This window comes from Rhopalosiphum maidis, chromosome 1 (genome assembly GCF_003676215.2).
Source record: "Rhopalosiphum maidis isolate BTI-1 chromosome 1, ASM367621v3, whole genome shotgun sequence".
In the NCBI taxonomy this organism is placed as follows: domain Eukaryota; kingdom Metazoa; phylum Arthropoda; class Insecta; order Hemiptera; family Aphididae; genus Rhopalosiphum; species Rhopalosiphum maidis.
Genome location: NC_040877.1, coordinates 27,636,771 through 27,664,314, shown reverse-complemented (window position 1 = coordinate 27,664,314; position 27,544 = coordinate 27,636,771). Strand labels below are relative to the sequence as shown.

Sequence of the window (27,544 nt, the reverse complement as noted above, 5' to 3'; positions counted from 1 at the left end):
AAATATGAATTGATTTGAATAATTTTTAAAGCACCATATTATTTTCATAAACTTAAAATTTTCAATAGATTAATTAAATACATATATATTTTTAAAACAGTTAATATAATACTTATTATGATATATCATTGAATTGAAGAAATAAGCTCGATATGTTAACAGCAGACAAAATAATCATTGTGTCGCATTTTTTTGTTTGTCAATTGTTGTGAGATCAATTACCGATTTTGATTTTTTGACAGTATAATCATCCTAAATAATATAGAAAAAAAAATAATTTAACATACAAGGTATTATCATTTATTGATAAATGTAATGAATTGAAATATTTGTATTTAAATTGTATAAATTAAAATTAGTTCAGTTGTTCAGTGATATATATATTTTGTGTAGTATTGTAGGGTAATTACTCTTTTGGGGAAGAGTTTAAATAAACTGAAATGCTATAGTTTGAATATAAAATTGGCCATGATAGAGGTAGATCAATATTGTAAAAAAATGTATGAAATTTTGAAATCATAATACAAAAGTAAATAAAGTGGAGTGATCTATTATGGCAAAAATAACTCTTGGTAGAGCTGAATAAAAAATAAGTGATAATGCTAAAAAGTTGATAATTCTAAATTATCCCTTTGGAACCACTTCTTTTAACCACTTAGTTTGTTGTCTATTTATGTTATACACTAAAGTGACAACTGTGTTCAGCTATTATTGTTTAACTATGATTAAAATATCACATTTTGATTATTTAATTGTTTTAAAAAGATTAACATTCAATTTTAAAATTTGACAGTGGACAAAGAACAAGTTTCAGTCGAAATAAAAATGCAGTAAAATTATAAATTTTTCAATCATCAGTAAACTTACATTTATTTTTAAACTTTCACACATTTTTTCTGGCATGGATTGTGTAGTAATTAATTGCAGTTTGGCTGATTCATCTACATTAACTCCAATATGCATTAAAATCTCTGTCAGTTTTTGCGGATATTCAAAGTGCCCTGCAAATTAACAATATAATAATAACTAGAAATTTTATTGAAATAGATTTGTGTATCATTAAAACAATGTGGTAAGTAGAGCCGTGCTGTCATAATTTGCCCCCTCCAATAACTAACTTAATTTTTGCATCCCCTTAAAATTTGCGCCCAAGCCCTCCTATGGCACTGGTGGTAAGAATTAATTTTATTTAATTATTACCTGAAACAATATCAGTCAAATCAATATTTTCTATCCTATCATTAACTGATTGAACAGCTTGAAGACCAGCAACTCCATTAGCGTGCATAGAAAGTGTTCTATACAAGAATTTCAGGAACCAATCACTTCTACAATTTGTTTATTTGTTTCAAAATAAATTAATAAATATAATACTATTATTTATTATACAATTATAATATCTACTAAAAGTTAATTAATTTTACCTGCAATATGCATTTACTACTCTTCCAGCTACAATTTCAGTAATTTTATTCCAGTCTGAAGAATTTCTAGTACATGGAGTGCCTATTAGGATAGCGTCTTGAACAATACCTTGACATTTTTCTCTTTGGGACATTTCCTAAAATATATTAAATTAGTAAAACTCATACTACATTATTTTATAACAAACACATACTCGTAAACAATAATAGATAACTCGAGCTCCGAGGCTATAACCAATCAATGTAACTGGACGATTACCATGACTATGTGTCAGTAAAGTTTCAGCTAATTGTTTTCCAACTTGTGCTGAACGTCGACAGCACACACCCCATGGATTATCAATGACAGAGGCCAATCCCAAAATTCCAGCAGGCCATGCAATAGCTGCCATCAGGCCTGAGAGCACAGTATACTTCAATGATTCTTGAACTGCTACAGAAACAGCAAAACTAAAGAAGTATTCCATAGCTTTTCCAAATTCCAATAGATAAGAAGATTCATATCGTAAATAATACTGTTCTGGGCTGTCCTAAAAAAGTAAGTTGAATTTATGTATGAATTAAATTGTAATAAGTGACAGATAACCGTAAAAAGATTTTTATGATTCTGAATTATACGTAAATAGGTACTTGAAATATAACAGCAAATAAAATTTCTGAAATACTTATTATAGAATGCTATTTACTAAGTTGTTATGTTAAAAGGTTTTAAAATCTATTTTTTTAATAATTAAAGTACTTCCTTTTTACATCTGCTGTGAATAACACATATATTGTGTTATATTGAATTTTGTTTTTGGAGGGAGTTGTGCTAATAATTTATTTCTCAAAATTACATCTTAACGTCTAACGATAGAGAAGGAATTTTGTAAAAATAAATTTTCATGATGGAAAGTATTTGTAGGATAGCCCTCTTACTCTTATACTCGTACAAACTGCTATTAAAGCTAATGATATGATATCTAATAATATTATTAAACATCACAACACTAAATTTTTTTTTTTTTTAATTTTAAATTTATTGGTGTATTATTGTAGTCAACACAATTAAAGACATTTTGGTAAAAATCCGAAGTTAAAAAAATGATAATTCAATGAGATAATGAGAGTTGATGAATAGCCGCGTGACGTCATAGAGCCAATTACTGAGCAGCCGACTATGTTTTACGAGTAAAAGTAGTATGATTTACACAATGATTTTAATAACTTGAAATAATATTTCAGATATTTTTTTTCATAATCCTTAGTATAGTTATGTGCTTAAGACGATGGTGTGATTTAAAACTGATTATATCTTGTTGTTTCATAGGTACATATTATAAATTATAATTTAGTAAAATTATTAAGTTCGTGACTTGCGTTGTATTGCCCCGCAAACCAAATTTTACTATAAAATTGACTATAATAGTTTTATCTATTATAAAAAAAACTAAAAAGTATATCAAAATTATAATCATACCAGTGTCATAAACACAAAAAAAACACCTAATGTTACATCATGAATTAAGATATTTCTTACATAAGAAAAATTTAAAAATATTATATTTAACAATTGAAATTGTTGTGTTAATTTAGAAACTTTTCCACATTAAACCTACTTCACCATTCCAGCAACGGCTCTATGATGTCACATGCATATTTTCAAATGTCTGTATCTCATTGAATAGTTAGTGTTTAAGTGTGAGACCCATACCATAGTTCTTAGATAATGACATACTTTAAATCTAAGTAAACTTATTTTTTAGTTTTTTGATGTCCTTTAATAATAAATACATAAAATATAATAGATTTATACTCGAAGATTTTCCCATGGTTTAATATAGCTGGTTTCTTTGTCATCATTTAACCATCCAGATATAACAATAGTAATATGTAAGTGAATATCTCCAGTTTCTGCATCTGTAGACAATTTACGAAATTGAAACTCTTCAATGTCACCAACTCTTTTATGCATTTTATATCCTAAAAATATATAGTTTTAGTATACTTATTTAACCTATTAATTATTGTATGTTATTTATTTATAATTACCAGTTAAACTTGCTCCTGCAACACCAAAAAGTGATCCAACAATAGCTGTACCACCAACTGATCCTATAGCACCAACAATAGATGTTCCTAAGACACTAGATAGTCCTGTACCAATAAGAGGAGCAGCCAATCCACCAGTTAAACCAAGGAGAAGTCCACCACCAACTGATGCTAATCCAATCAATGCAAAACGTTTAGTCTTCGATACACGAATACGGCGAGCAGCATCAGCTTGTTCTTGTCTTAATTTGAAAATAGGCATTAAGAGAGTTAATTTTATGAGAATAAATAAAAGAAAAATCAATAATTAAGTTGAAATAACTCTTACTCGGTTTGAACTGGCAAAAAATTTGATAAACAATTTACAACGTTTAACTCAAAATTATCTACTGTACTTAAATCAAGATCAAACACACGAGTAACATATAGTATAAGAACTCTCCAACGAGCATCATAGGTACCTAAAAAATAATGATTTAAAAATGTAATGAAAAACAAAATTAATTACATTTTTAATTTATTTATGTTATACTATTTATATAAATTTACTGTAGAAAAAAATTTAAGCAATCACAATTTTTTTTATTGAGAATTAAAACATTTTATTTTTAAATTTTTATGTCAATAACAATACACTAGTAACTAGATACTTACTTACTCTAAATCCTTTTGTTTGCACATTAAAATATTTTATTTAATAATTATAATTGTTTTATAAAAAATAATAATAATTTTAAAAATGTATAAAAGAAAATTAACTTTACCATTTGAAATGGCCAGTAAAAGAAGGTCTTGTACAATAATCATCATGCCTTCTTTCAGTACTTCTTCTTTTTTAAGAGCTCTAACATATACTTTGGCATCTAAGGGAAGTTCACAATTTGCCATCTCTCGCATAGTAGGTAGTTGTAACATTAGCTTTAAATGATTACATAGTATACGTAAACAGTCCAATTTAAAATCTACATGTGCAGGATATTTATATAGACAACTTAATGAAGTTGCACATAATGCACAATATGAAAAACGACCCGTTTGGGATAGACATTCAGCAAGGTTTTTTGTATTCAAAGACTCTGTAATTCAAAATAAATTAACAATTAATATGAATTTTATAAACTATTATGTATAATTATGTTTTTCTGGATTTAAGACTTAAGCAGTAAGTTGCAATTGTAAGCTTTCACAACCAATATTTGTTGTAATATTTTAGAAAATGAAAACGCACTATTTTGGGCAGTTGCATTTGCCTTAAACATTATGTAAAATTCTGTGTACATTTATAATTAGTTATTATAATGAACATAAAGTACAAAATAAAAATTGCTCCAATTAATTTAACTAAAACTTTTTTTGTAATGTTAACTACAATATTGTACAATTTACAGAAATAAAATAAGCAACATGGCACTTGAAAATATTTCAAGTCAGAAATAATTCTTGAGTTATAATAAGTGAAAATACTTATGCACTTAAATTTGCTTGATACACTTGTCACAAAAAGTATGCTAAGTACAAATTGAATATCAATTGAAACAGGTATGATCTACTAACCATATGTATATGGGTATGCCATAGCATATAATGGTATTTTACCTATATTAATTAAACAAAAATATCAATAATAATAACTGATATTATTTATTATATTAAATAAAAAATTTTATATAAAGTTTATTGTATTTTAGAATAAGCCAATTCTAATAACAATTAAGTTAAACAATATTCAATGCTAAAATAATATTAGTATCAGCAAAAAATTATTGTATTTTAATAAAAATATAGGTGCAACACGAGAGAAAATTAATAATATAAATGTATAAATTATAATTTTAAGCATTTGTATTTTTACACAAACATTTTGTTTTAATAAAATATATCAATATTATTTTAGTTGTACATAATATAACAACCATATGTGGGATGAGTACAATCAATAGGGCAATTTTAAAAATACACCTGCCATTTAAAAATGCCTAATATTTACATAATATTTGCATGATCTAAATGTTTTAGTCATTAGAAATTCTATGACGTTAATAGAAGTAGTGGTAATAGTAGTACGTAGTCTTTTCCTTTATCACAAATCTATTTCTTTGTTTACCTTTAATATGCTGAGAAGCTTTGTCATATTTGTCCATTGTATTAGTATTAACTAGTTAACATAATAATAACCGTAAAGAGGTAGCCGTGACTGTGTTAGACAGATGTTAAGTCGAAACAAACAATTTACATATCTAGAAAATTAACGTACGAGTATACGACAGAACGGAAAATTAGTGTCAGTGATTACTGCGTAGATTAGTGACTGAGTAGTAAGTAAAGGTTACTCAGCAGACATCTGAGTAGGTACTTAACTACCGCAGATAAACGAGCAATAAGCAAGCTAACTCGCTGACTAGCGGTGTTCAACTGTTGTCACTTGTCTCAGAATGTTAGACAAGAAGAAGAGTTTGTTTATATAATATTTATTTCCGCAGTCCCGAAGACCCACGGCGACAACCGAATAATTTTGAACCTTGAATTTTCACGATGACTGTGATAAGAGTGATAACTTATAATACCTTAATTGATTTGAAAACATCATAAAATAATATGTGGGTGTGTTTGGTCGTTGGGAGATGGTGAAATATACGGAAAACAATCTCGACGCAGATACAATTTTATCGGCTTTGACCAATATGATGGGTGTGGACCAAATATTATTATATTATTTACACTACTATGGCAAAATTTAGTATCTATACTACCTACTGGCTACTATCTTATAGTAAACTATAGTTATTTACTATTTCCATTGAATAATTAATAGTATTAATAGTTAATAGTAGTGGCCTGTAATGTATAGTATGTGATGGGTACTTTTTTATCACAATCACACTCACGGAATAGTAGCACAGAATATAACAATCAGAATGGACACTGATAAAAATGTATACAGGCACCTCAGACAGTTATTGTAGGTCCGCAGTAGGGCCAGATCCTTAACAGCTTGACCTTTTAATTACGAAAAATAAATATGGGATACTTTTATACGATAAAATAATGTTATCTTAATTTTCAATATCAGCTATAATTTCTTATCAAGGGGCAGAACTCTTATCTAGGGGGTCGAACTGTACCATTCCATATTTATCTTAACTAATTCGATGCTACCAAATATGCAAACGTTAAAATTACATATTTTCCCAGATACTTGCCCCTACTGTGGACCTGCAGTGGTTGATTCTCTATTATCAACCCGCCGCCCAGAAGTGTCCTACCACTGGTAAAAGGTTCGCTATAAACTATGTAGGACAGGTTGGGTTCCCGTTTTTCGTACCTTCAACCTATCATTACACAGGTGTTCTTATCATTTTACGGACAACTGTCAGCCACTGTGGTGTAGGACTACAGAGTAATCTATTGATGAATGAGAAACGCGCAGTGTAGCCAAAATAGATTAACGGTTGACGCTCCGGACGGGAAATTCGACGCTCGTCTGTCTGACAGACATGCCTTCGTTTTGCGGCCATCGCGTCTTCCTTTCTTTTCCGCTACTTCCCTTTTCGCGATCCGACGGCGTTGTACGGTCGTGTTGTCGCATAGTCTCGTCGTCGCCGTCGTTTAGCGTACATTCGCGGACGCATATTTTTATTATTATTTTGTTTTGTTGTTTTTTTTTTTTTTTTTTATTCGATTATTATTTTTCTCCGTTCTCTCGTCGAGTGTTGTCCGCGTTCTTTGTGTTCGCGTCGCCGTCCATGCTGTGTCACTACTCCGCCATGGCGTCCGATTCGCGTCTGTGATATTCGACGTCACCGGATTTCGCATGCTCGGCATCGTACCTCCTTGCATTACTCGTCCGTAAAATAAAAATTGTTTATTATAATATATTTATAGTAAATATACTATCCCATACACACCCAAACCCCTTTACCCGATCTATATAGTAGCCTATATAAATAAGTATTTGTGTTTGATATTATTGTAATATCAAAACCTGACGAGACGATGGAAGGTAGCAGTAGCAGTAGCAACAACGACGCGAGTGAGTCAAAATCCGGGTGCGGTTGCAGCAGTGCCGCGGTGGACAATAACAACGACGCGACAGCCGCGGCCGCGGCTGCAGCGGCCAAGACGGCAAGAAGGACGGCCGCGCTTGTGGCGGCTAAACGAGCGGCGAAAACGGCCGCTTTCTTAGCGTCGGCCGCCCAAGAACAGCGGCACCGAGAATATCTGGCGATACAGGCCGAACGGGAACAGCAGAAGAACAGGACGGGGATGACGACGCAAGCCGACGACCATCACCAGGCGGCGGCTAGCAGCAGCGATGACCCGGCCGACGCCGTGGTCGGCGCCCGTGACTACGACCCGAACGATCCGGACCCCGAAGGAAAGATCTTCGCCGCTGCCGTTCGTGCTGTTATGTCCGAACATGCTGCCGCGGAGGAGTCCGAGATCACGATCACCGTCTCGCCGACCACCGGCGGCCAGTTCGACCTGTCCGTGCTCAAAACCGATTCGGTGGAAAGTCTAAAGAAAGTGATCTCCAAACGTCTGAGAGTTCCCAAAGAGCGGATATGTCTGTTGTACCGCGAGAGGTGAGACAAATTAATTTTTTTGCATTTTTCCTCGTTCTCGACGCGGCTGTCCCCGTTTCCGTCGTTTGGTGACGCGTCCGTCATCGGGTTTCCAACTGTGGTCAACGCCGCGCGCTTGAGATAGCCCGAGCCGCATCCTCGGCGCTCCAAAGTATGGAGTTTCCGGGGAGAGTAGACCGACAGCTCCGTCCCATAACGAACATACCGCGAGACCCATTGTCGTTTTGGTGGGGGGAAGGGGTAACGACCCTGTTTTGTTGTGTGTGCCGACCCGTTTTGACGCGTACCCTCGGAACAGCTGCTCGTTAGAGATAAAAATTGTTGTTGGTTTCCGAATCCGTTTCGGTGTACGTACGGGTGGGGGGGGACACGTTCGAGTATAATAATAATATAATAGTGTCGACGTTGCCGTTCCGTCGCTTTTCTGTCACCGTCGTAATCGTTCTTCACGTCGTTTCTAAACAGTTTGGAAACGCGCGTAGATAACATATACATTGTTTTCCACCGTTCCATTGCTTGACGACTTCGCCATCACTTTTCGTTAGCACTATGTCACCTCCGCCCGACTTCAGAACGAAACTTTCAAAAACCACGACCCGCCGAATCCATGCCAACAGGATTTGCACGTCCGTGTCGTCTATTGTCGACGGATTTCAATAATTCCGTTACCAGTTGTGTTCGCTGTAGGGGTCCGACCGGGAGAGCTCGTTCCGGTGTTCGCGCGTCCTCCTTCGACGATGCTATCGACCGGCGATAGCCCGGGTACGCTCGTTTCCCGGAAGTCGCATTTATTAAAGTTGTATGTGTGTAAAATTTAGGGCGATTCGCAATCAAAACATTCGTTATCAAACGACCGCCCCCGAACTATACCATTAAAGTAGCAGCTGCCTGTTTAGTCTTTCGTAAATATTTTTCACGAGAACAAACTAAAAAAATATAATATAATATTATTAATTTTAGCTAGGTATGTAAAATAATATCTGTCCCGATTTGATTGGTCGTTCTTTGTTACGAACGCGTCCCAAAACGATTACGTTGTTTATTCTTTAAAACCCCCCGCAGGTAGTAACCCACAGACGATAAAAGGTTATGGGTGTAATATTCTTTTTTCGAGCGGTTGTTACGCAATCATTGGCGGTGGCGGAGTCTATCTTCTCCGGAGCGTGGGATCGAAATCCCAACAGCTGACAACGTTGCCGCTCCCCTATCTGAGGCCACCGCCATTACGGATTTGGGGGTGAATAACCCGACGCTGCGAGACGGGTCCCTTGTTATTGGACAAGTGTAGAACAGCTGCTTGGTCGCCCTCTTCTTTCCATTGTCCGCCCCGAAGAAACACGTCATCGCCGTTCGTTAAACGTATAAATGCCATACCCTGCGTCTCGGACATTATGATGTGTTCGTTTGGTATTTTTAAAATAATTCTCCAGAAAGCAACGCGTCAAAAGAAGCTTTCTCTCGTCCTGGAAAACCAGGGGTTCACAAAATGCTCGCATCCGTCAGTTTCTATTGTTTTCCCCTCCGCAATTTATCCTACGATATTTTTTTCTTACGTTTGTGATGGAACGTCGTGTTCATATGTGAAACAAATAAAACAATAATAAAAAAATAACACCTCATATTTCAGCTATGGTGTTTATCCACATGTTACGACAAACGCATAGTGGATGCAAACTATAATTAATAATAATATAATACCTATACGTAATTCGACGCATTTATGTAACGCGTCTATAATTATTGTTATTATTATTGCGTTTAAACCTTGAAAATCTCATTGTTGCTCGCTATCGGTATTTATTACCGTTGTTGTTATTATTTTCACGATATGAAAATCATTAGGGATTTTATTTTTTAGTTTTCACGGGACTTATAAATAATAATATTTATAAATGTTCGATAACACTAGATGATAATTGATAACTTGTAAACCGAGATATTTTTTCTCGTACTATACAGTTATTGACCAGACGTTTATTGATTTATGGTCTTTTTTTTTTGTATTATAGGCAACTTAGAGATGGCTCGTTGGACGACAACCAGTTGATGCAAGGAAGCCGCCTCACCCTATTGCCCAGCGTGGAAACCGGTCTTCTGGTAAGTAAATCTTCTTTTTCGTCTCTTTTATCCCGATCCTCCCACCCTTTACCCCTCGACAATAAACCAGTTTAAAACATAAAATAATACCCATGTATTGTGTGTCCTTATTGCCACACATCTTGATAATCACGATATATTACATATTATTATATATTATATTATACTACTACTATTATACACACACAGAACGGCCAATGTGCACGTGCAAGGACATCTCATCGCAGCTTGAGATTTTAGAATGTTTCTAAGGAGAGGGAAATCAAGTAGGCCTTGTTCTCCATTGCTCCTTCCACATTAGTTTGGTTTCCCTAAATTTCAATACGCCTGTCGAGACTAGAGGTTAGACCTGCCTACAAATAGTGCAATAATATCGACGGTCAATCAATATAATAACACGCCAAACATCTCGTAAAAAGAAATGTTCAGTGTAATTATTATTTCTAAAAAACAATATTATTATATTGGACTATTTTCAACCAATTCATTTATGACTGAAAAAATGTTTCAAGTCGAACACTCGTAAACTAACTTTATGATTGTATTATTTAAGTTTTGACTTATTTCGTTGTTATGGGCACCGTAATACGTTTGTATTAATACACTACGGTCGCCACGGTATTATTGTTACTTTAAATTTATAATTTATATATATATGCATAAACTACTGTTAAGGTTGAAATGCTAAATACTCAATAGTCATATTATTAAGTGTTATATTATTGACACAATATTACGCCAGGAAATTCTGAAATCGTACAATTTTAATCAATTTATTTAAATTAAATACCTATTATATTGTAATTTATGGTGTTAGGTCTGTGAAATTAATTCTAATAAATATTCTACTTTCATATTATATTTTATGAATAGTATACATTTTACATCACCTTTTTTGTACCTATAAGTTATTTAGAACATTTATGGATTGAATCTTAAAACTTTATGGAATTATCTCGGTATTTTTACTGTTTATGTTTGTAAGTTTGTTTACATTCCCTTGTTATAATATCTCGATAGAATAATTATTCTTATACTGCTTTTATACTTACTGTTATTTGTTCGGTTTTTTTTTTAAAATAGTAAACTGTAATTAAATATTGCAGTATACAGTATAAATATATAGTTTAATAATAAACAATTGAGTTAAAAGGAAAGTCGTAAAATTAATCTTAATTCATAAAAACCCTTATCATACTAATTTAAGCTAACAGCTCACATGAACTGTACGAGATAGTAATATTTCAGAGACAATCTAAATTGTGTTCTTTGTAATTTTTAGTTTACTGTTATGCAGTGTAATACGCAATTATTATGCTGGTGAATGTTTTTTTAATATGTCTTATACAAACCGCAAACAACATACATAGAATGTATATTATATTATTATAATTATGTAAATGATAAAACAAAATTAAAATATAAATATTATCATGTTAATTATTTATGTAGTTACTCTTAGTATCAAGTAATAAGTTTTTTGCTTAACTAAATTTTTCGGAAGTATTTGAATACTTTAACTGGGTGTTATTTTATTTTGCATTTATTATTAGCTAAACATTACTATGGCTGAATTTTGTTCGTTATTCATAAGTAAAAACAATAATATTAATTAGTTATTACATGTACTTAACTTAATCTACTATCTAAATTATGTTAAATCGTGTGGATTCAAGAATAATAATTTTAAATCGATAATAATTGTCTTATTTACTATTGTAGAATATATATAATATATTTATAATGTTTGTATGTTTAGACTGTCAATATTTCATGTGCAATAACTGAATACAATATTCATAGTATTCGTGTTTGAATATAAATTGTTTCTTCAAAATTTTGTCTTTATATTTATACAGTAATATTAAATATATTATATTTTGTTTCGAAAATTATAGACAGTTTATTTTATGATTTTACAATAAAGCCATAGAGGTTTTTATTTTTCCGAAGTTGTTATTATAAAAGTATATTAAACTACTATAGTATGCTATTTAATTGCGAAATTGTCATAAAATATAATCACCTCGATAAATATTAAATTACAAACTCGACAACCACGTTACACAGTCGCGAGTCGTTTCAAATAATTCGTTTTTAGTAACTAAAATCTGAAAATAATCATTTGAACGCTATGTCGTGTTTAGGCTTACTTGACAAATAATGCATAAACGTAACATAGCTATGGTTTTAATAATGTTCACGGATCATAATAATATTATTATTATTTACGATTTATATTATTATTATACTGTGTTGACGTATCGTTCGTGGTTGTTCGAATGTACAGAGTTCAAAATATCGAACAAAATTTTCGAAATGATCAATGCATAGTTGGTGAATGTGCTTTAGCACGATTTTCGATTAGCCGTGGTAGGGGGTGCCGTAAATGGTAAAACCGTGAACTATTAAGTTTTTTATCACTCTTATTATTATTATTTTGTATAACAATTTTTTTCGGGATACCCTGTAACGGGGCAGTAACTGTGTCCCGTTATGACTACACATTGCCCACTGTCCCGTTGTCCGGGTAACGGGATCCGGGCAACGGTATACACCTCGTGTCGGCGGCTCGTCGTCGTAGACCGTAGTGTTTCGAATAATAATATTCTCTATTTCTCTCTCTTCGCTCAGACCAAAACGCCACCGAACGCCAACGGTCAACACCCGTTATGACCCAATCGTCATCCAGGCCGGAGGTGGGTTCTACCATCGTTTTATTCCGTTCTTTTAAAACATTTAATGAATTCTTGTTGTCCGCCTAAATTAAAAACGTAATTTTGAATTAGCTACTACTATAACACGTTTTTTGTAACTATATTTGACATGTGAAAAGCGTATAATAATAATATATGATGTGATAGTGTGTAAATCATAGATGGTTTATTTAAAACAATAATAATAATATTTAAAGTAGTTTCAATGGGGATTAGCCCTTCGATTAAGTCGTCTTATTCGTGAATCTTCTTTATAATTAGACAGATTATTTTTTTTTGTTTTCTTTAACATTAAAAAAGAAAATAAATATAAAAAAATTTATTAATATAATGTTTTTTACTATAAATAAAATTGGTTTATTAAACCTACTTTATAATACATTTTTCATAAATAAAAATACACGACTTAAGTAATAGTTTCTATTTGTATAATAACTTATATTATATACCAATAATGTTTGATGTTTATGTTCAAGTTAAAGTGTTAGAAAAAAGTTAATTATGAATACAATCTATTTTATGTACAAATACGGGTGTATAATACTCAAGTACTCATTGTAATAATTTAATACCTATCTTTTTATTCATCGTTGGTTTAATTTTACATAATATGTGTATCTACCTTGAATGTATATCAAACTTATGATAGAATTTACTCTAAACGTCTATAGGCTCCACCTTAGAATTTTTATCTACACAACGTACTACGTTACTAAAATAAACACTAGGGCTAGCAATATACTGATATGATCTATGTTAGTACTTGTAATATGTTTTGTTACATTCTATGAGTTTTATATCACTTATCGTACGTACAGCTAACATTTTTTGGTTTTAAATTTACATTAAAATGGATTTAATATTTAATACTTTGATTGATATTAACTTTATGGAACAAAAATATTTATTTGTATAAATTAATTTTCATCATTTAATTTCTTCATATATTTAATTAGATTATATTTTAAGTATAATAAATTTGTTGCTAAGTAAAAGTATGTCATACCGGCTTATAATATTTTCGTCTTACGTACATTACAGCAAATTTTCGTTCAACAGAATCAATTAAGTGTTGTTACTTTTAATATTAGAATAAATGAATTTATTATATCGATAACTTAGTTTGTGTTTGTACGTCGATCTTTAACAAAATTTCATATTATTTTTATAAGTTATGACTGTATGTAAAATATCGCAGTTTAAAAATGTTCATAATGTGTTTAAAAAATAAAATAACATAAATAATAGATGTAGGAAACACGAATAATATCCTTAAAAGTTTGATAATATTTTTATTCACTCTAATAATATTAAAGCTAACAATTGGTTTTACTGAATGCAAATTTGTAATGTTGTATGTTTGTAAGACAGAGACAGTACATGCGGGTATGATGTACGGGTCTACCGACTACAACATGTAAGTCTATACGTTTTTTATTCCATAGTACTTACTGACTGTTATGTATATGATGAACCTAATGTAAACAATTTGACATTATAGCATAAATTAATATTATTTTAAAATAAAAAATAATTTTCATGTATAAATAATACATGTGAATAATAAAAACATTTTGCATGAAATACTTATCTATAACTTAATAAGTATTTATTTTTGAATAATCCCTACAAGGACATAAGTACAAACAATATGTAATACTTATAAGTTAAAATATAAATAATAAATTAACTATAAGATAAGTTATTTACAGTGTTTTTGATGTTATGAAATATGAACATATAATTTATAATTATTAAAGTATTATATGAATAATAGACCATTTATTATTTTATTAAAAAAAGATGACAACACAGCTAAATTAAATAAATTATGTGCAATACGGTAGAATTACTATTTCGGGAATAAAATACTTTATAAGTTGATGACTAATTTGATATATCAAAACACGATTTTCTTAATATAACATGTAAATACTTATTATAATAGATATTTTCTAGTAATATTTTTTATGTGGTGTTTATTCAGGCTGTCATCGTATATTCCTATTTTAGCTTAATTAAAAACGAAAAACATTGAGGTTCACGCTGTATTATTATTTAAAGTAGATTAGAAATATCAAGTTAAATCTTGTAATAAAAATTGATAATTAATAACGTCTTAAACTCTATATTGTTGTGAATAAGGTCTGTAACATGTTTATAAGGTACATTTTTTGTGCTTTTGGAAGTAGGTAAATAAAAATAAAAAATATTTTTTTTTTAAATGTGTTTATTACACAATTATAATTTATTATTAGGTTGATGTTTTAAAATTCATATTTTTTTGTTTGGCCTTTGCGACTATTTAAATGAACAATAACAAAGAAACTTCTCACACGCTATCTAACACCTTTTTGACGTTTTAATGGTTTAATTTCTTACTATATTTTAAATTGTAATAACAATAATTCTCTCAAGTTGTCAATTGTTTCTTTGTTTATTTTCAATGTATAAACTTTTTAAATGCACAAAAATACTAAATTATATTTTATTATATTTATGTATAAAATTAATTGTAATGTATTTGTATTTTGTGTTCCTTTTTTTATAAACTGTAAATTTATTAGTTATTAGTTATTACTTAATAAGTAACCAAGAAGCTTACAATAATAATGTACTTAATAATAACTTTTAACATTATAATTTAAAATATTATTTATTTAAAACTTTGCTGTTAAACTGTTTTATGTATAGAACATATGTTTTTTTACAGTTACAATTATTAAAAAAAAATAAGTCTGTGCTAAAAACTTGTTGTAGGTATATGTTTTGTGTAAAAGTGGATCAGTGTTGTTGCGTTATTCTGTTCTAGATATACAGTCGGCAAAGCGAATCGCGTGGTTTACGACTATGGGAAAAAAAACCACTGATATAATATATTTTTACCATGTTAACACAGTGTGTCCCAAATAAGTGCTATCGAGCTTATGTTCAATGGACATTTTTTCATGCCAAAAATAATCATAAATTGCATTTAGACTAAACACGGAATCCTATATTATAAGATAAATATAAAAAGTATATTTACAAAATTGGGCGGGCCGTCTTCCAAACCGGGCGTTGACCTTATCAGAGGGACCTTGTGAATCCAGGACCACACCCTGCCGATAACATTTTATTAATATTTATCGCTACGTTTAATAGAACTTATGTAGACAATTTTTGTGTACACAAATCATACATTCTTATTCAATATTGAAAAATGTCTATATTTATAAAGTATAATACTGTATTGTATTTAATATAGCCTAATTTTTATTTGTAGGTCCAGAGACCAGAACAAAGTGTGATGCAGGCGTTGGAAAGTTTGAACGACTCACAGGTAATTTCTCCATTTAATAGATTTCTTTTGACTAAGATGATTAAAAATTCATGATATTTTGCTGTTAACTGTGAAACGATGGTGTTATACGCCGTTATATTTAGAATGTATAAAAATATTTTAAAAGAAGCACTGACTATTAAATTGTATATTTTATTGTTGGTGATTACTTCAATGCCGTTAAACATAATAGAAATGTATTAAATGTACGATGATTGTGATAAATGGATTATTAACTGATAAATAATAAATTATTTTCCAGATATTTTATATACTCCTTATGTTTATGCATGTATGTTCGTATTTTAAGTTAAAAAAACTTAATTATTATTGTTTAATGGTGAAGATTAAGTAATATTTTAGATTCTAAAATTCATAACTCCAAAATTGTTTATTTTGGAAAATGTATACCCATATTTTGGGTTCTGTTTGTGAATTTGTGAACACATTTTTAACTTAATTTTCAATAATGTCGAAAAACTAATATTTTCAACTTGGGAGTATGGGCAATATCATTTTGATAAACGCCATTATAAAAATTGTTATAATAGACCCAATCTACTAATTTTAAGCTTAGGCGTCATCTATTGGTTAAAATACAAATTCTGCGCCTATAACATTATTACGCAATGTGTATAATATTAAAGTTATGTCAGGAAATTAATGTCATACTTCGCTTATTTTATTTAAATATGTCACTCGTTACACCTGCATGCGTGAGTTGTTTATTGTATAACAAAGTAAATATATTTGATATATATCCATTAACCATGATACATTATGTATTTAGACTATAATATTTCCTAATTTGCTTTTAATTTAATGTTGAAGTTTATTGCACGAATATACGAATATTAATACCCAAAAGCATATATCTATTTTTTCATATGTTCAACTTAATAATTTTACTGTTTTGATCGTATACGTTTATCTTTGGTATACATAATTAATATAATAAAACATTGATATATTTTATTATATTTTGGTACATATTCTGTAAAAACCATTTCATAACGTCGCAAAGCACAATACTGTTTTATTATGCATTCAAATTTAAGCGAATTAATGTCGCCGCTGTCGACATATTACCTATATGGCTATATTAAATGGCTGCTTTCATTTTATTGTTATTAGGTCAACGATTTCCTATCGGGCAAAGCACCATTAAACCTTACGATGAGACTAGGCGATCACATGATGCTCATCCAGCTGCAATTATCGACCGTATCTTCTTCTGGTTCGTCGAAACGATTGCAGACCGCCGCTTCGACCGTGGCCAGCACTGGTGCAGCGGCTACACTAAACGCGTCGACCGTAGCTCCCGAACCACCCCAGGCCACCGCGACGGCGGCCACCGCGTGTTCTGCCGGCAACATCATCGGCACCCCTAGACTGATCCCCGGCGTGGACGCTTACCCAATTACCCGCGTCCGTAACGTATCCGACGACAGCGACGACAACTCGATGGATACGACCGAGGACGTGTCACCTCCTGCCCCATCACCGATTGTCGCCGCAGCCGCAGCCGCCGCAGCAGCAGCAGCCGCCGCCGCCACAGCTGCAGCAGCTGCAGCCGCAGCAGCCGCTGCTGCTGTACCAACGCCCGCACCAGTAGCAGCGCCCTGTTCGTGCGACGCGAGCACGTCGACCGCGTCCACCAACACGACCACGGCCACGGGAGACAAACCGCAACTCGACACCCGAGCACTCGCCGAGGCTTCGCGGAACCTTACTCAGACCCTGAAACAACTGTCTTCGGAAGTTCTCACCACAAAAAGCGGTTCAAAAGAGGTGAGTGGCAAATTGTTATTTTAACGTTTTTAATGAAAACGGCATCACGAAAAAACTAAAATATCCGAACGGGACGAATGGGATTTTTTTCGTCGGTTCGTCGTGGTAGAAAATTTATTCAATGGTTGTGTAACGCGTCTAAAATTAGCGCCGAGTGAGTGAGTACCTATATGTGTTACAGCCGTACAGTCGATATATTCTGGATGATTGATTTAATTTTTTTGTGCCCGGACGTGTGTCTCGTATCGTAGTCGCGTAGTATCGATTGTTGCGTGGGCGGCAACGTCGCAATCCGGCAACGCGCGGGGCCCGGGGGTATACTAATTTCGTCTCTCGCGTCCCGAGGGTTATTATGATCAATGTATGGCCGCGGGCCCGCAGCATCCGCACACACTGTACAGGCCGAGTAGAAGAGGTGAGTCGTGTCGCTGACTTGTCGACGTTGCCGTTTATATACGCGTGCTGTCACTCGTTCACACACTAACCCACACCGCTGCCGCGACCGTCCCATAGTCGTAGTCATCGTCGTCTTTGTGAGTGGCGTTGGTTGTGCGTACACGGCGTATAATATTATAATGTACACATCCGATGACCTCAATTCCAGGTGAAATACGACCGAGTTTCTTTGCACGACCAAATTAATAAACATTAGACACAAAAAAGATATATATAGAGAGAGAGAAATTAAACGAAATGGGATTTTATACATGCGTGCTGCGGCAGTGTATGAAGTGTGTCTACAGTTTTTTTTATACGAACACGTACTGTTGTTTTCCCTGCCCATCACGTTTTTTTTTTCGGTCGGTTTATTTGTGTGTGTGTCAATTATTTTGTATTGTGTACTAGTACTGTACATCGATGCGTGTATAAAAATGCCGTGGCGGCGGCCCAGCAGAATCCGGGTATCCCTGTAGGGCGTGGTTAGGCCGCCACAGTGAAATCGACGTCATATTGATCACACGGGAGGTCGCTTATCACAAAGGCCCCGGGCCGGTGCGACCTTTTGTGTTGTGTACTCGGCGTTGCTATACACACACACGCGTACCTTGTTTTCCATTGATCGACTCTCTCTCTCTCTCTTTCACTCCTTCTATTTCCAAATGTGCTAGCCCTCTAGAAATGCCGAAAACAATGAGACGCTTTGGTGGGTGTGTGTATGTATTATTTATTTTGTATATGAATAATATACTGCTGGATCTGCTGGATAACTTAACGTTATCCTATATTTATAATTTATATATTTGTTTTGATTTTGAATGTAGTTTCTAAAACTTTTTAACCAATACACGGTGAAAAACGTTTTACTTGTCTTCTATATTCGTAAAATTTTTCCGTATCACTGTGACCTTATTTAAATTATTTATACAACCGAATCTATGAAAAAACTGAAATGATGCGAAAGTTTTTTATATTTTTATAATTCCTGACAAAAGAATTTTATATTGGCCGTCGAATAAAACGGAAATACATGTATTTTGTATTATCTTTAATTTCGCTTTAAATATATTATGCTGTACCAACATTTTTTGTTTTTATCTTAATAGCTATGGTGTATTAAACTGTGTGTTCATTCGTTATAACATATGTTAAACAATTTATAAATATGGAATATATTTTTCTGCTCAAAATCTGCTTTCCCCGCTACAACGGTTAAACCCGTGTGCCTCCATCGGACGATTCGTTAAATGTAACCGTAAACGAGATCCGTGTTTTACGGTACTCGGTGTTCCAGTTCGCCGGACAACGGTGTCTGATAACTGTGTCGATTCCGCCTGTGCCGCCTCGGAGACTCGTAAAAAATAAACTCTACGGCAAATAGAGCGGACCGAACTGCCGGTGGCAATCAATAGGTATACTGGGCCGAGTACTACTTTCCCCTTACTCCCTCTATTATTTACTGAATCTCCTATATATGTACACTTTACGAAAACGTCGACATTCTGTCTTTTCTATTTATTATTATACATATCCAATTCGTGCCCTTATCAATTAAGACAAAAATTGATCAAACGTTTCACTATTTTAATGCTGGCACAATAAATATTGATTTAACTTTATTTACGGTTTTCTATATAAAATATAATCTAAAAACACCTGCAATTAAGAAATAATAATTATTAAAATAATTGTAAATACAAATAGTTTTATAAATAAAAACGTATTACATTTTATTTACTTCACTTGTTACTGTACTTTAGAAAAATCAAGTGCTTTTTTTAATTTTAGGTTATTCGTAATCTACTTCTATAAAAAACAAAACATAATATATTAAGTATTCATTGTTATAGTACAATTTAAAATAACAAAAAAAAAAAATAATAAATAAATAGATCTAAGCATTAAATGTTTTATTCATCGTTGGTACGTGTTGTGAAGGGGTTGTTAATGGACAATGGTCCTGTGGGCGTCGCCCACCCAATATTTCTTTTTGTCATCCCCCGCGTGTGACCAACTCCTACGCATACTCCACATCTAAATAAAAAGTGTTCTTTGCTCTATGTGAATCACATATTCGTATGTGAGACAAGTAAATTATATGTCATAAATAGCTGTTTTGTATTTAATTATATATAATATACACAAATAATAATGTATTTTGTTTACGTTAAATCTCTTTTATTATATTTCGATTATCATTTAAAACGTATTTTTTGTTTAATTTAACGTATGTAAAATTGTTGTAAGTTAAAACTAGTTAGAATATTAATATTTAATATAAAAGTATAAACCATTACCATGTTGCTAGTTAACGATAGTTATCACGTTTCACGGCTACTCGTTACTATAAAATTAATAAACAGTAACAGAATAAAAGTAATTCTGATTTATATTTCCCGATATGTATAATAACTATTATTTTATTAATTATAACTATGAAGGTCCAAAATACAAATATAATATGTTTTGTATTAAGAAAAATATTTATTTATATTTTAAATTAAAGTATAATGAACTGCATTAGATTTTGAACTCATATTATAATGATTTCTTTATGTTTCATTTGCCATAGTTCCAAGTTAAATGATTTTAGAACCACATCAATACTTAAATGACTATTAAAAGCACTAAAATGTAATCAATTATTAGTGTTCATGTTTGTATATTGCATTAATGAATTTATTTGTTTTCATGTAATGAATTAAGTATGATTAAAAAAAAACGCAATATGTGTTCTTTGTCTCATGAAATTAATTATGCACCAGTTATTATATTTCAACACTATAAAATGTATAAAATTTGGATTGTTGGTCGTTAAAAAGAAAAACTTAGGAAGTACGTCGTTTTTGTGATTTATTTTTGTATAAAATTTAATTTATTTGTAAGTGAGTCGACCTTCCCTATACAACAAGGCACGAATAAACAACAGACACCTAATATTTTATTTTAAATTATCCCATTTTTATTAGTAATAACTAATAGCGTATGAATTAATGATGATAGTTAAGTGTTGCCTTATTATTATTTTATTTTTCTAATACGTAAATAATAATATTTTTAGTATCTCCGTAAAATATGTATTAGGTTAGGTAAAAATTATTATTGAATAGTACATATTATTATTATAATTATTTATAAGTTAACAAATATTTCGTTATATTTTTATTGTTCAAATATTAACTAACGCTATTATAAACATAAATAATATTACAAGACAATATATTATTATTATTACAGCTGTTTTTTGTAATGCATTTTTGCATAACATTGTAATGATTTTACCGAAGCTATTCGCTGGTTTTTTAAAAATTGGTATAAAAGTTCCAAATATTTTTAACAATATATTCTACTTAATTTGTACTTTTACTATTCCTTCTCAAAAACTAATCATGAATACCGAATAACTATAACTATATAATTAATCCAGATATTTTATTGTTCTTACCTTTATGGTATACGATTGGACATTTCAAAGTTTGTGTTGAAACCAATGTATACATTTACTATATAAAGTATCTGAGACTATCTTTTAGATCTTTTTGACGTGTATATTTTCTTTAACTGTCTAATACATGTTATGAATTTAATTCCTTGGTAGTTGGTTCTGAAGTATTATTTTTAATTAAATAATTAATAAATTAACTATGCATTTTCGGCATTGATTTATTTTAAATATTTTCCTTATCTTTTTACTATTTATTATTTTTAAAAAACATAAATAAAAATGTATTAAATTCTTTCATTATTTTATCAATTGAGTAGCATAAATAACATAATTTCGATTACACATGTGTTTATATTCATTAGTCAATAATATTTATTCAATAAAATGAGAACACAAATCTCCTATAATATAATAATCAAATATTGTTTGAACCCATATAATATGATAGTTGTAAAGAACTAGAACTTTATTAAATTTCATAATTTACAATCCTTATAATATATTGTAAACTTACATCATGGCCATTTACATATAGTATATATTTATATTTTATAAATAAATAAAAGAAATACATTTGTATGTATAATAGCATACCAAAAAGACTACAATAAAATAACACAATTTTCTGTGTAATTCTCTGTGCTTTTACAATTATATGATATGCGAAAATTAAAAATCGGTTAAAAATGGAATGCCACAAGAAAAAGGATTCATCATTCATCTCAAATTAATATTCATTTTAATAAATACTCACGCTTCATCAAATGTACTATTATGTATTTAATAATAAATGAATAATCTTTGAACATTTATCCCTATAGCCCTAATAAATAAAATGTATTCAACAATCAGCCATTTTATAATATCATAAATAGAGTTAGTATTTCTAAATTATAAACTTAAATAGATTATGAAATTATATTTAAAAATTAAATATAGTTTTCAGCAATAAAATTGGCAGTGTATTGTATGTATATATAAATACATATATTGTAGGCATTCATTTGCAGTTTGCTATTACTTTCACTTTGATAATTATTATACATCTCGTAATCAGCTTATAAATCCTTGTTTTTTACAACTTAATATCACTGCTGTATTTGCTATGGAGTATTTTTAGTATTTGCTAAAATTTATTTTTAAAACACCCATATTTTTGAATAATATACAGATAAACGAGTTTTGAAAATAATTGTTAAATAAGGTTAACCTCTCCGGGAAACCATCTGGTCTTAGAATGTAACCAACAACTCGTTGAATATCTTTCAGACTTCAGTATAGTATAGGCACAATGAATTCGTATTCCGTGTGCGACAAAAAATAATTTTTTAACAGTCCGTCACATCTCGTATGTATTTTTCAGGCCATAAATTCTCATACTCCTTTTCCATATAAACTATAATACGAGTATAATATCTATTCACTCTCCAAGAGAAACCTATTAATAATAATAATATTATAATGTAACATGCTACGTGCATACATTTTTAACATTTATGTATTCATCTTTAGATCGTTGGTCTGTACGCATATCATATTTTATTTTGTTGTTAATGTAGATACAGTGACATTTTAATTTCGTGTGTTTCGATAGTGCGAACTGGAGTGTATATGTTAGAGGTCCCCTCCTCTGAGCAGCGTCGGTTTATATTCATCAGTGTCCCGTTGGCGGTAGCACGATAAAATATAAATACCATTTATTATTATTTTTATTTTTTCTAACTTCTTCGCTGCCATTACACCGCGTTGGTATTGAATCTCGTCGTTACATTCGAATATTATTAATTATTATATATTAAACGCATATTCAACGACGAATAGGTACAAACTGCTCTCGACTAAATCTCTTCTCTACCTATCTACCTACATACCTACCTACCTATCTACCTACCTCCGTTAGTAGTACTTGTTCACATTTTTATTATTATTATTATTATTATTATTATTATCATTATTATGTACTCCTACGCGTCCCTCGTAATATAATACTCGTCACACACACCATTTACACGAAATGTGGGAGCCCGCCGTTGCGTCAGTCGAAGCCCGCTGGTCGACACCCACACATTCACGGTGTATTAATCGTTGCAGGCACACATCTGTATGTTGTAGTAATAATAATATGTATTCCGTCGCCCTCGTGCATTTTCGGTGGGACGCAGTACGTTGTTGTTTACCCGGAGACGAAAACTCGTTGCCAAGGGTGGTCGCACCGTGTGCCGTGTGGAAACCGGCGAAGGAGAGGTTTCTCTTTTCTTTTTTTCTTTTTTGGCCGCGCGCCGGGCGTCGTCGCCACCGCACCAATCGATTCGGTTGTCCTGCCCGCTGGGGCTCACCGCTTTCGACGCAGCCCCCCTCGACTGTATATTGATCACGCTCCCTTACACCCTCGCGGTTGCCCCCTGTCTCCACGAGAGGCGCGGACCGTTAGCATCCCCTCTCTACTGTCGGTTAAGGGACCCGGACGCCGCCGCAGCAGCCGACGACGATATCCTCTGAGCGCCGCCGCCACCCTGCGCGTTGTGCATACACGGACGCAGCCGCCGTGCGTCGTTGGGCAGCTGCCAATTTTGAGGCAGGTCGTTGCTTTTTACCTAAACCCTCCCCACACGTACGTACCACTAATCGCCCACCGCCATCTCGTCAATTAGATTATAAAATGTTAGCATAACATCACAACTGGTATCGCATAGTGTGCGTGTATTATTATAATAATATTGTCATAACTTAAACGAAGAGAAGGAGAAGGAGTAATCGATTGCGGCTGCCTCTTAGTTTTTCAAAGGGTCGGTGGGTTGATAGGTGAGTAGGTGATAGGTAGGTAGTGACCGATTTCGTATTTACTAGTATTTTAATGTTAACTTCCACGGGTAGTTAAAAATATGACAATAAATGCCTTTATTGGGTTTTGCGGGTTTTGCTGGTGAGTGGGTGGAATATTATACTAGGTTCTAAAAATGTCAAGTTCGCCACTCTACTGATCATTATTATTTTTTAATAATATAACATTTGTGTTGAATATTTTTTCTTCAATTTGAGTGTGTCTTACCGCTGCTGCCACATTTTTCCACGTGTTGTTGGTGATCGTGTGCCGACGATATTTATCGGGCGATTTTTCTTGAGTGTTTGTTTGAATCTATTCTGTGGATTCCCCTTTCGCAAATACCAAGTCTTCTCAGTCACTGTTTATCAATATTTTTATATGCAGAGTGGTCTTTAGCCGTATACTATAAAACATTGATGACCGTTTATGTTATATTGTTTATTTATTTATTTTGTTATCTGTTGTTGAACGGCAGTTGTTCAGCAAGTTCGTAACTTCATATTTGAGTAAAAACTCACGATAGTTAAAAAATTACAAGTCGTTTCTAACGTTTCTTTATATGTACTCATTCTAAATTAAAGTAATCAACGTGTCAATATTTTTTTTTTATCATATTTACATTTACTTTAAATTATAATTTTTAATTAAGGTATAATAATGTACACTTCAGAATTTCCTTTTCTATATTCATATTGAAATTATGTTCTTGTTCTTAGAATATCTAATGAATTAAGATTTTTCTTATACTTAAAAAAAAAATCTTTAGTTTATTTAATACATTTTTTCGTTATTTTTCAGATGCACATTGGGTTCAAACGAAGGCCAGGTGCAATAATCGAAAGCATGCAACATCACGGAAAAGGCGTTTACTCTGGAACGTTTTCTGGTAAATTTTATGTTCATTTTTAAATACTTACTAAGGCTTTATGCATATCTTCCATGGTTTCCTACAGTTAAGTTGGCCTAAGGCTTCTTGGCTGAAAACATAAAACTACTTATATGTCTGCCATTAACTTTATGGGTTGCATCAACAATTTTTGAACTACCTAAACAATATAAAAAAAAAATTGTATTTTTTCGTACCATATATGTTACTTACTAATTGTTTATTTATTATTATAGGCACCTTAAATCCAGCCTTGCAAGATCGCTTCGGCCGACCAAAACGTGACATTAGTACCATCATACATATACTCAATGATTTACTGTGTGCTACACCACAGTACAGAGCTGCTGCTAGATCAGGCACACCTGCTGTCTGTACAGCAACTACACTTTCTCCTGCTGCTGCAGCTGCTCAAGCAGCTACACCATTTTCTACCGCAAATAGTATGTCCGCCCAAACATCTACTAATTCTGATAACACCGGTAAGAAATTGATAAAATGACTCATTTATAACATGAAAACTTTAATATATAATTTATTAAATTAAAATTGTTTTATAGAGAGTGAGACCAAAGAAAATGCAGCTACCCGTGGAAAAATGGAACGGTTACGTTTGATTATGGAAGAGAAACGTGAAAGACGTAGGGCTGGTCGCAACGTGCCTTATGATAAAACTAAAGCAGGGACACAGTGGTTGGCAAAGTCAGAGACCCAGAGTGTTGCTCCTTCAGATCCCCCTGCAGATCCAACATTACCTCCTGAACAAGTTGTTGTTTGAAATACAGCTCCTGAGGACATGAATATTTTGTGATATAAATAATAATCCCCACCATTGTTTGAATTTTTTTTAAATATGTATATTATATATTTATATAATGCATAATATATAATAATACATATACATTTATAAAAATAGATTTATCAACAAATATGGTCAGTTATACTTTAGGGTGCAATATTAATATTGATTAATTATAAAGATAGAACCTTCTTTAAATAAAGTAGAATCATAATTTAATCTGTACCAAAAAAATTTTTCTAATTGATACAACAAATAAAAATTATGAACAGATAATAGACAAATTCAAAACCAATCGTCCATAACTTTAAAAAAATATATTTGTAAAGAAACTGTATAGTATAATGTTTATATTTATAAATACCTAATTTGTTTTAAGTGATTTTTTCTAGGGAGTTTAAATATCAGATGATAAGAAAACAAATTGCGATTTATTACCTCAAATTTCGTGAATGTAAAAATTTGTAGATGTTTTTAGAACTATAAATAGATACTGAATTTTGTCTCGTCAAGTTTTAATGACATATTATATATGTGTATATATTATTATAAATCACGCGTGTCTGGTTATTATACTAGCGCCGGCGAGAGAACGCTTTTGGGCGGCGACCAAAATTCGTCCGATCTCGCGCATTCCCACTACTTAACCTTCCCGAACGCTGGCCGCCGTCAACGCCTAGGTGGTAGAGTGGGAGAAATGTGGGTACGAAACCGCGGAGCTCCGTCATTTGGATGCGCCAACGAAAAGCGTTCTCTCACCGGCGCGAGTATAGTATTTGTATGGTTAATGAAATTGAAAAAAAATAAATAAAAAAAATAAAAATAATGCTTAAAGATTGAATATTTATTAGGGTAATTATGTACGAGGAAAGTAATATTTAAGTCTTGTTTGACCAATAGGGGTTTTTTTTTTTATTCATTTCTACATAATAAATTCATGAAGCATATAATATTATTCAAAACAATGTTTTTTTTTCTGTTAATTTGTACATTTAAAAAAGAAAAGAAAAAAGTTAAACTGACTGTTTTTTATATGATATTTAAATATTTTACCTGCTTTTCCTAAAGTTTTAATTTTACTGTGTAATATGTATCATATTTTGATACGATTAAATAAATGTTCATAGAGTATGTAATTGTGTTATTTATTGGGCATTTCTTTGTTATTGATTTTAGATTACTATATT

The 27,544-nt window shown here is 31.9% G+C and overlaps 2 protein-coding genes across 4 annotated transcripts; one reads left to right on the top strand and one right to left on the bottom strand.

Moving 5' to 3' along the window:
• On the bottom strand, window positions 1-5,970 carry LOC113549569 (transmembrane and coiled-coil domain-containing protein 4-like). Of its 3 annotated transcripts, none has more exons than XM_026950933.1 (11): window positions 5,560-5,970; window positions 4,220-4,531; window positions 4,110-4,121; window positions 3,784-3,916; window positions 3,456-3,697; window positions 3,220-3,386; window positions 1,619-1,954; window positions 1,425-1,561; window positions 1,201-1,328; window positions 868-1,001; window positions 1-252 (listed from the first exon to the last, which is right to left on the bottom strand). In XM_026950933.1, the coding sequence occupies exons 1-11, from the start codon at window positions 5,594-5,596 to the stop codon at window positions 175-177; spliced, it is 1,716 nt and encodes a 571-aa protein (XP_026806734.1). In that variant the 5' UTR covers window positions 5,597-5,970; the 3' UTR covers window positions 1-174. The 3 variants fall into 3 exon arrangements, with proteins under 3 accessions (XP_026806734.1, XP_026806736.1, XP_026806735.1); XM_026950935.1 differs by lacking the exon at window positions 5,560-5,970 and adding an exon at window positions 5,010-5,090; XM_026950934.1 differs by lacking the exon at window positions 4,110-4,121 and having other exon boundaries at window positions 2-252; window positions 5,560-5,965.
• A 1,063-nt stretch (window positions 5,971-7,033) lies between these two features.
• On the top strand, window positions 7,034-26,886 carry LOC113561076 (midnolin-B-like). The gene is made up of 7 exons (XM_026967283.1): window positions 7,034-8,038; window positions 10,048-10,135; window positions 16,118-16,174; window positions 17,309-17,965; window positions 25,471-25,558; window positions 25,795-26,040; window positions 26,119-26,886. Exons 1-7 carry the CDS (start codon window positions 7,449-7,451, stop codon window positions 26,334-26,336), a joined length of 1,944 nt encoding a protein of 647 aa, XP_026823084.1. The 5' UTR covers window positions 7,034-7,448; the 3' UTR covers window positions 26,337-26,886.
• Window positions 26,887-27,544: the final 658 nt, after the last annotated feature.

Coding starts and splice junctions, on each gene's coding strand:
- LOC113549569 (XM_026950933.1), bottom strand. CDS start 5,596: ATGGACAAATATGACAAAGCTTCTCAGCATATTAAAG. Junction 3,698..3,783: donor TTTTTGCCAGTTCAAACCGA/GTAAGAGTTATT, acceptor TTTCAAATTAAG/ACAAGAACAAGCTGATGCTG. Junction 1,562..1,618: donor TTATCTATTATTGTTTACGA/GTATGTGTTTGT, acceptor AATATATTTTAG/GAAATGTCCCAAAGAGAAAA.
- LOC113561076 (XM_026967283.1), top strand. CDS start 7,449: ATGGAAGGTAGCAGTAGCAGTAGCAACAACGACGCGAGTGAGTCAAAA. Junction 10,136..16,117: donor GCGTGGAAACCGGTCTTCTG/GTAAGTAAATCT, acceptor TTTTATTTGTAG/GTCCAGAGACCAGAACAAAG. Junction 26,041..26,118: donor TACTAATTCTGATAACACCG/GTAAGAAATTGA, acceptor ATTGTTTTATAG/AGAGTGAGACCAAAGAAAAT.